The 9,900-nt window shown below is 35.3% G+C and overlaps 1 protein-coding gene across 5 annotated transcripts in view; it reads right to left on the bottom strand.

Annotated features, from left to right (window-relative positions):
• Positions 1-694: 694 nt before the first annotated feature.
• Positions 695-9,900, bottom strand: part of LOC137641347 (carbohydrate sulfotransferase 4-like) — a 215,363-nt gene continuing 206,157 nt past the window's right edge. For 3 of the 5 annotated variants that reach the window (XM_068373811.1, XM_068373810.1, XM_068373809.1), the window contains exons 9-10: positions 3,027-3,206; positions 699-2,647 (exon numbers count right to left, since the gene is read on the bottom strand). In XM_068373811.1, the coding sequence (XP_068229912.1) occupies positions 2,329-2,647; positions 3,027-3,206 (499 nt within the window). In that variant the 3' untranslated portion in view covers positions 699-2,328. Of the gene's footprint in view, positions 2,648-3,026; positions 3,207-9,900 lie in introns of all 5 variants that reach the window. The other 2 variants (XM_068373813.1, XM_068373812.1) reach the window with 2 other exon arrangements.

Below are 9,900 nucleotides of genomic sequence, written 5' to 3'. Positions count from 1 at the left end.
CTTCCACCGAATGTTTTTGTTTCTTAACATATCTAGTCTTGTCACACCCTTTACTAATCTCAATGCCTTCATTTCTGTTGGTTGAATCTGGCTTCAGGTTTAGATGTAAATACTCGTAATTCTTGCCTATACATTAAAACTGGTGTTAGCGTAGATATATTATATGCATTCAAGTTTTTACTTTTCTGGGTATGTTTCGGTCTTTCATGAGTTGGTATAACATAATGATTTTCATTAAGTTTATTAATTCTTTGAGTGATTTCTACTTGATGGTTATCGTTATCACTGACTGTTACTCCATACTTAAAATTTCTGCACTGGTGTAAGGTCTGACCATCCACCATGATATTCACTTCATCATTTTTCTCTTCCTCTTGTTTTGTTAAAGTTTTTATAATCTATATAGAAAATATCTATTTTATTGTTACTGTTCTTAAATTATTATATTTTTCCTTGTTTCTTTTAATCACGGGGGTATATCCCCTGTTGGAGCCCCTGGGCTTATAGCATCCTGCTTTTCCAACTAGGGTTGTAGCTTACAAGTAATAATAATAATAATAATAATAATAATAATAATAATAATAATAATAATAATAATAATAATAATAATGTCTTCTGGATAACTTCAGAATTTTATTGTCATGCCATTAGTTGTAAGTGTGGCTTTCCATTATTCCATATAATTTGTTATTTTGGCTTGGACATCTGCATACAATAAATCGATGGCTCTCTCTCAATCCATAGTTTTTTCCTGCATATACCTACCTAAAAACAAAATAAACAATAGTGGGGAAAAAGCACTTCCCTGTAATCGATATTCATTGCATCTCATATCTCTTGCCTGGGTATACAATCAAATGATTTTCCAAGACTAGAAAAGCTATATATTTGTCCTCACTCTTATCATACATGCTGTTCATCTCACTCAAAGAAAATGGGGTATTCAAAGAGTAGGTGGAGCATGGAGGGCAGCAAGATGACTACAAAAAGCTTGGAATAGGTGAATGTGCGTAGAGGACATTAGAATAAAAGGAATAAATAAGAGAATTCTGTATATGTGTTTTGATCAATTGTAATAAAAAGGGAGGAAGAGAAGAGAACAATCATGTAAGAATTGTTTAAAAGGAATAACAAGAACGGAAGGCTACGATCACCTGCGAAACATAACTGACTCAGTGTATTTCAGTAAAGTACACTTACAATACAGATGAAACTTCTAAAACGGTATATGAAGCGGATAATGCTATTGAAGTTTCAGGTACAAAGATTTATTATCAATTCAATAGTAACGATTAGGTTTACAGAGAATTATGTCTTACTTCAGGAGATAATTTTAGTTTTTAATTTTTCATGAAAATTCCTGATACAACACAAAACATTTTATGATCACAGAAATAACAGGTATTATCTTGGCTTAGATGCACTGCCGGAACAGTTCTGACGTGACGTCACCTTGCACCAAAGGCGCTATCTAGAGAAGAAAGATGAGTTTCACTTGCATTGCACGTCTGTATTTGGAATACTCACAGCTATAAAACTAAATTATACTTCACAACCACCTAACGAAGCACTATCTAACTTATATCACATGAACACTTTGTCACAAATAGGCTGAAGTTTATTTCTATAAATAAGCACCAACTTCCAGGCACAAAGTATGTGGAGGTTCCGTTTCCTTATGAGCTTAATCAGCGTTTACGTGCAGGTTGTGCTATGGATATGGAACACTCAAGGCTTGCAGCATTAAGGTGTCACATATAATATGTACATAAATCTAGAAAAAAAAAAGAGAAAATTGGCATTCACAACCTTTTCAACAACGTGTCCAAATCTTATTTATTCACGAGCCGGATTTCTTCTGAAGTCAATATCAAGATATAGATCTCGACTTGATAATTATTATAGCTTATTGTTTATCACTTACTTTTCACTTTTTAATAAAATGATTTTTCGTTTTCTAATCCCAGAGATGATTTAGAACTGGTTAAAACTTTTTTTCACTAACTTTATTGAAGATGTCATTTTCCTCCTTAATAATTTCTATTTTTGTTTAATACATTTATAAAACGGTTCTGATATCAACAACAGTCGTTACAAACAAAGATGAAGCTTGCCAACTGATGTTAGTAAGTACATCATTTTTTCAAAATGGAATTTCAAAATTCATTGAAGATTATATGAATTAAAATAAAGGCAATCAGAATTTGAGTTACGAAAACACGCTACAAAACAGATAATTTATGTGCGTTAGAAAAATTAACACGTTACATCCTCTGAATATTACATTATTTAATTCACACTAAATTTTATAGGAGCAGAATTCTCTTCTTAACGAAACTTGAATATTCCAACTGGTTTAAATGTCCTGAGATGGTTTTCGTCTTTCGCTATTTCATAACCCCAGAGTCGCAAGGCTTTGCTGCAGACTCTCTGCATTGTGTCTACTTCCTGCCAAGTGAGATCTTGTTGCCAATGAACAGGAGCAGTTTTCGAATTTCTGAAGGTGCTTGACACTCCACCAATCTTTTCTTTCGTATGGGTATCGAGAAATTCTTGTACTCTTGGGTGGTAATTCAGATGAAAGAAATCAAAGAGTTCTTTCGTCATGTTATACGCATCAAATGACAAGTCCTCGTAGCGGACGACCCTGCAGAAAAGCAACTTCATTAAACACTGGTTATCTCAATAAAACTAATATAGACTAATAACGACAGTGCATAATATATAACCATGAAGTATTACGAATATTCAAATTAGAGGTAGGCTACAAGAATTATTTTTCAGGTAAATGCTTTTTAGTTACCGTGAACAGGAATACAAAAGTCAATAATGGGTCCTTTAAGTATAAAAATTAAAATGTTCAAATGAATAAAGAAATAAGGAACCAAAATCCAAGAACACAAGATGAACCAAGTACAAAGGAGAGTAACTTGATACTTTTGTGGCTTTCTTTTGAATCATAATCCTATTATCGTTCTCAATGAAATAATGAATGACACAAAATGTATTTGCACATTTAGATATACCTGAAGGAATATGGAAACTTCCTTCTGAAGTCAATGGCGGTGTTGTAGTCACTGACCAGATCATTACAGAGTTTTGCTGGATCGTAACAATCAGGATTTCCTGGACACCAATCGCGATGGTGCCTTGACTGCATTGTGCCTCTTGGGTCTCTAACCAAGAGGAGAACCTGAACACCTAACCTGTAACATAAAAACATTTGTTATCTTGAGAAATTTCTAACCAATCGGTTGTCAAACCTTAGAATGCACAAATCTATTGTAATGAACTTTTGGCCTATCTGTAGTATTCATTTGTTAGATACCAGATTATATAAATATAGCTGTGATTAGCTAGTATGCATTGGGAACAAACCAACATATAAATCTCTAATAGTTCGATAACATCAATTCAGGTAAGATAACAAGAGCCTGAAAAATTCATTGAGACCAAGACTATCCTCACTATATTAGGTTATCTTTTCTTCTTGCATTACTCTGTTCATGAAGATATAAAACAGCCATGGAAGAAATAAGGCGCTCTTGCCTCAATCTCTTTTCCACACTAAAACAGTCACTATTCTTCTTAATAACTCTTAACACATGCTCAACTTCAATCATAAATTATTTTATCACACTAAAAAATTTACATATCTCACATCTTCAACTTCTTACACGTTATCTCTTTACATTCTGTCAGAGGAATTCTCTAAGCACATCTATATGCAAATTTCTCACATGACATGTTCATGAAAATCACTTTATTGGAGCACCTTCTTCATTGTCTAATCTCCACTTCTTTACGGTAAATCTTAGTCACACATCTGACATGATCAATTAAAATAAAGATATCCACTTTCTCTAATAGAATAAGCAACTCAATGCCTTTTAATTCTTTGTCTCTTCTACTATCTTTATCTTTTATAAAACAGAAGATGAGGTGAATGTAGTTAATAGGGACAGCTTGCCCCCGGCTAGGGGTTGTGACCTGGGAACTACTAGGTTAGGTTAGGTGGGTTTGTGGTGTTTTTATGATAGCAATAATGTTTGGGGGGTCACAGGGGGGCGTTAGCCCCCCCCCCCCCCGTTAAGTCATTAGGAAGGTAAGGACACGGCTTGCAGGTCAGGTTAAGGGGTGAAGTTTGGGTTAGTTGTTGTCTACTTTTTTCGCACGTTTCCGACATTCATGCGCAGAGTGGTCCTAGTATGTAGATTGTTGGAATAAGCATTTACAAATTCAGTTCATTCATTATTTCATTCTGTTAAACTTCCCGTGAAAAACTCGATAGGTGATGATCTTTACTCTATTGTCATGCGATGGCGACCCTGTACTAGTATGTAGTTTGTTGGGACAAGCATTTACAAAACTAGTGAATTTAATATTAATTCATTCTGTGATCATTCCCTTCAAAAAGAGCCAATTTCGGACATTTTTAACTCGATTTTCGGGCGGTCCAAGGCCTATCTCCACAAACTACAAAGGCTCCAAGAATATTATTTATCATTTCTCTTACTCATGTCTTTAGAACCTTTGCCTCATCAAGACACCTTACACTCCTTGGTCAGCCTCTTTATAGCACTTTCACAGCTATGCCAGAGCACTTATAATCTAGTGAGCTCCTGATGTATCAATTCCTAGCCTTTGATTCTTACATCTGTCATTACATCTTCATATGTAACTCAAAATAATTTTCAAACATAACATGATTCATGTCACACAATATTCATCATCTAAGCGCCTTCCCTGTTATCTTTACTCAACAAATAATAAAAATATTCACTCCATCAACCACAGTTCTGAATACTCTACAGACAGCACCTCTATTTGTATCTTGTATTCTGAAATTCAGTTGTTCATTTACCTTTCCCTCTAAATTTTCTTTTTTATAGAACATCTTTCTCTTTTTTTAGTCTGTACCCAACATTATTCCCATAATCAATTAAATTCCCCTTTTTTTCTTAACCAACTTATATATACCACAACACTCCTGTGCACATTCCTCCTTTTTTTGTCTTACAATTGTACCTCAGATAGTATATTTTCCATCATTCAGCTTCACCTTTATCCCTTCCACAACTCACCTTTCTAAAAGCACAAATCCTACTTGCATACTCCATGCGAGTAAGTACTGTACTGTACATCATGGAATTTTACATTAATCTTCATATACTCCACCAGCTTCTGTTTTAAACCATGGCCTATTTTACTCCATTTTATTTCTTTTGACCTCCTTACTATGTTAATGTCTTCCTCCTCATCAAACTCGCTTGTTCTGGCTACTCTAACATTTTCTACCTTTCCTCTTTAACTCGAACTACCATATATCTTACCTTTTGCTTCAACCAAAAAATAATAAGAAATAATTTCATCCACCCCACTTCTCCTCATTAAATGCATGCAATAGTTTATCAATCAGTCAAGAACTAAGTGCTCAATCTAACAATATCTTTCAGTTTCAATTTTATCTCTCTAAAATGTACTTTCCCGTACCGTTCTTTGGGAATCATTGATTGAGACAATCAAACTCCTTTCCATAAATATTTCCAAAAATCTCTCTTTCCCTCTTATCAACTTTACTGGATTCACAATTTACCAGAAATAGTGTCTTTTCCTATCATTGTTTTCTAAAACCCATACACACTTAATATCATAACATCTCTCTCATCAATCTAAATTTTAGCCATGAAATTATTAGATTAATGCATTTGTGCACTTTGATAACAAAACCAGGATACCTTTCCTAACACTTTATCTTTTATCAACACCTATCCTTCCTATTTCTGCAAGTATTGCCCTATCCCCTTTGTTTGAATTAGGGTTCAAATCGCATTGAAAAATCAGTTATCATACATTTCCTCTCCTCTGAACCATAACCATGTCCCTCCAGTTCAGTAAATATCTGGTTATTTGCAAATATGAATAGGATATGAGGGGCTGCAACTAATCAGTCTCATGCCATAGGATGATTCCTGCACCACGTAGGGCAAAGAGAATGTTATTACCTCCGTCAACGAAGTTGGAAGGTAGGTACAGAATTTTAATCGTAAAGTAAAGGAGTTTGCAAAGATTAATTATTATCATTATTATTGTTAATTACTAAGCTACAACCCCAGTTGGAAAAGCACGATGCTATAAGTCCAGGGGTCCCAACAGGGAAAATAGCCCAGTGAGGAAAGGAAACAAGGGAAAATAAAATATTTCAAGAGCAGTAACAACATTAACATAAATATTTCCTAAATAAACTATAAATACTTTAACAAAACAAGAGGAAGAGAAATTAGATAGAATAGTGTGCCCGAGTGTACCCTCAAGCAAGAGAGCTCTAGCCCAAGATAGTGGAACACCATGGTACAGAGGCTATGACACTACCCAAGAACAGAGAACAATGGTTTAATTTTGGAGTTTCCTTCTCCTAGAAGAGCTGCTTACCATAGCTAAAGAGTCTCTTCTACCCTTACCAAGAGGAGAGTAGCCACTGAACAATTACAGTGCAGTAGTTAACCCCTTGGGTGAAGAAGAATTGTTTGATAATCACAGTGTTGTCAGTTGTATGAGGACAGAGGAGAATATGTAAAGAATAGGCCAGACTGTTCGGTGTATGTGTAGGCAAAGGGAAAGAACCGTAACCATAGAGAAGGATTTAATGTAGTACTGTCTGGCCAGTCAAAGGACCCTATAACTCTCTAGCGGTAGTATCGCAATGGGCGGCTGGTGCCCTGGCCAACATACTACCTACTGTTATGTAAGAAGCTGGAGATTATTAAATTTGAGAAGGTCAAGGTCAAAGGTCAAGATCACGGTCAAGCAAAATATACAATTCCCGTAATCAGCCATAAGTTTGGAAATCGTTGTCACAGAGACTTTAAACTTGATTCATATTTGAGTGTATGAAAATCCATGCCAATTAATACATGTTAAGGTCAAAGGTCAAGGTAAAGGTCGAGCAAAGCGTTGAGAAATAAGCTGCTGTGCCGGAGGTCTGCACTCTACTGAGTGCCCTCTAGTGTTTTCCTTGGATTCTACAAAAATGGTGATATATTTATCACTGCACTTAGGTGAAGAGGTTCATTCTGCCATTCAGGAAAACTTGCCTCTAAAAAAAATCTACATTTCTTAGTTAAGGGCTTCACTGCCTTGAAGACCATTACCAATGTACCCAAACCCGATACTTGATATCCTAATTCCATAATGGATCACATAATCAAGTGAAATACCTAAATACGAATCATATTTGCCACAGACCTATGGCACAATGACAAAGGAGTGCACTAAGAACATCAATTGTGCTTGAGATTACTTTTGCAATAAAGGTTTCACAAATGAGATACATCATTAGATCACAGGGAGCAGAACAGGAGATAGTGGTATACAAATGTATACATTAATGATCCACTGTTTTACAAAGTCATACAATTATTCCTTAAGCACTGGAATAATTTGTTGAAATGATGGTACTTTTCTCATAGTCCTTCCCTGGTGGAGTATGCTACCACATAGTGAAGAATGGATATGGTATACACCATTCCCTGAATAATAAAGAAAAAAAAAACTTTGGGGGCCACACCCAGACTATCAGTACTATTACAAAATCTGAAGTCTTGATGATAAGAAACAAGTGAAAGATGGGGTATGGAGTTGTTTCGAACAAATTTCCAACCCGGCCAAAAGTTTTCTGGCTAATTAGGTTTTCTGGAATTTACAGGTGAACTTTAACAACTTATACCCAGTGCAACAAGATTCATGGTGTTTACAAATCTGGGAAATGTGTTTACTTCGACTACTTTTTGCCAAAGATATATTCAATATATTCCTAATCATGATTCTCCAATATTAATCATCATCATCTTCTCCTCCTACGCCTATTGACGCAAAGGTCCTCGGTTAGATTTCGCCAGTCGTCTCTATCTTTTTCTAATTCAATATGTCTCTATTCATCATTTCCTACTTCACTACTTCATAGTCTTCAGCCATGTACGCCTGGGCCTTAAAACTCTTCTAGTGCCCTGTGGAGTCCAACTAAAAGTTTGGTGAACTAATATCTCTTTTGAAGTACGAAGAGCATGCCCAAATCATCTCCATCTACACCCGCTCATGATCTCTCTTAATGTTTCATTTCTTATCCTGTCCTACCATTCATCTCCCAATATCCTTCTGAGGGCTTTGTTCTCAAATCTACTAAATCTATTGGAGATTGTTTCATTGTCATACCATCACTCATGTCCAAAGAGTATCACCGATCTCACTAAACTGATTTATAGTGTGATTTTTATATGTAATTTGAGGCGATTTCGATTTCCAAATTTTACTTGACCTAGCCATTGTCTGATATGCTATTTTCAATGTTTCATTAAAGGCCCTGTATTGGAGATCATAGTTCCTATATACATGAATGACTCTACTTCGTTAATCCTTTCTCCTTCCAATGATATTTCATCTTCCTTTGCATACTTCGTTCTCATCATTAATGTATACAAGAAATCAAAGGATACAAGATGCCCTCCAATTTGGCTTGAGAGATTACAGTGCTATAAAAGAGGTATAGTTCATATAGTTCTAACCAACTGGAAATACTTCAGACTCCGCTTTCAGCTCTCGAAAATGGTATTCTTTTGCTATGGACAAGTCAACCTTTATAGGCATGAGTAATCGTTAGCTTTTCATGAAATGAAATGCCTATTCTATAGCTGGTGGTTGTATGCCTGGATGAATCTGAGCCCAAATAAAGCTCTCATAGAGTGTGGATGGTTGATTGATAGCTAGTTTGTTATCCTAGAAACCTTATCTGCTACATTGACACAACCCATTAACCAAGAATTTCTGAGGTGATCTTTTACTATATATACATTTGTCAAGCTCAGGTTTTCTCAATATTGCATTGTATGCAGTATGCTCTTCTGGAGGGCAGACTTCTTCAGTGCTAATCCAAGAGACATCCAATTAATTAAACTCTAATTAATATTTCATTTTTAAAGCCGTTTTTTGTTACAAGTTTAAAGATAGTGACCTTGAATTGGCCCACGAGGCATTCTATTCCCCCTTTGAAACAGATCTTGCCTGAGTCTCTAATGTTCTGCTTTAAGTTTATTCCTTTTGTCCTAGCTGAAAAGAAGGACATTCTCCTCCTTCTATGATAATCTAAGCCATAGCAAGAGCATCCTTGTGAAAACTAAAAAAACTGTTTACGTTCGAGAGAAGTCTAATCCCTCATGAAAATCCTCTTGGTAGTCTAGTTTGATACTTCCTGGGTGTAATGTTTCTAAATGTTTTAGGATGTCTATATTCTAGCTCAACTTCCTTGGATCATTCTCGAACATTTCAAAAAGAAATAAGATCATCATCTTTAACTTCAGATGTCCTGCCCAATATATGGGAAATTTCTGAAAAGCTGATGAAAAAGAAACTTCCAAGAATTAGTCTAAATTCCAAATATGGAACCTAGGTGGCATGATGTAAAGAGTACTTTTGTTAGAGACTCTTCCATAACATAAAAAGTTAGCAAAAACTGAAAATATGCCAAATTTTGTAATTTACATTTGTATGTGTTTACCACCGTGTTTTTCTTGTCATGGACACGTCTACGTGTAGAGGCTGTAGTAATCATTTGGTTTTAATGAAATAAAATGCCTCTTCTAGAGCAGGTGGTTGTATTTCTGAATGCTGAGGTTTTCTTATTCTTATTATTTCTACGTAGATTTCTGAAGCATTAAATTGTATTTCTGCCAGTCCATTGCTTCTGCCACACAATGTTGGCGTTATCACAAGATAAATTAACGTGTACAGGATACGTATACATAAAGTTTACAGAGCAATTTGCACTCCTGATTAATTAAAAAAAAAAAATCAGATATTTTCCATCCCAAACCAATTTACAAGTACATGTGAAATATTAAAAAACAG

The sequence above is a fragment of the Palaemon carinicauda genome, chromosome 5 (genome assembly GCF_036898095.1).
Source record: "Palaemon carinicauda isolate YSFRI2023 chromosome 5, ASM3689809v2, whole genome shotgun sequence".
In the NCBI taxonomy this organism is placed as follows: Eukaryota; Metazoa; Arthropoda; class Malacostraca; order Decapoda; family Palaemonidae; genus Palaemon; species Palaemon carinicauda.
The sequence above is the reverse complement of the archived record's forward strand: the minus strand, read 5'-3'. Positions and strand labels throughout refer to the sequence as shown.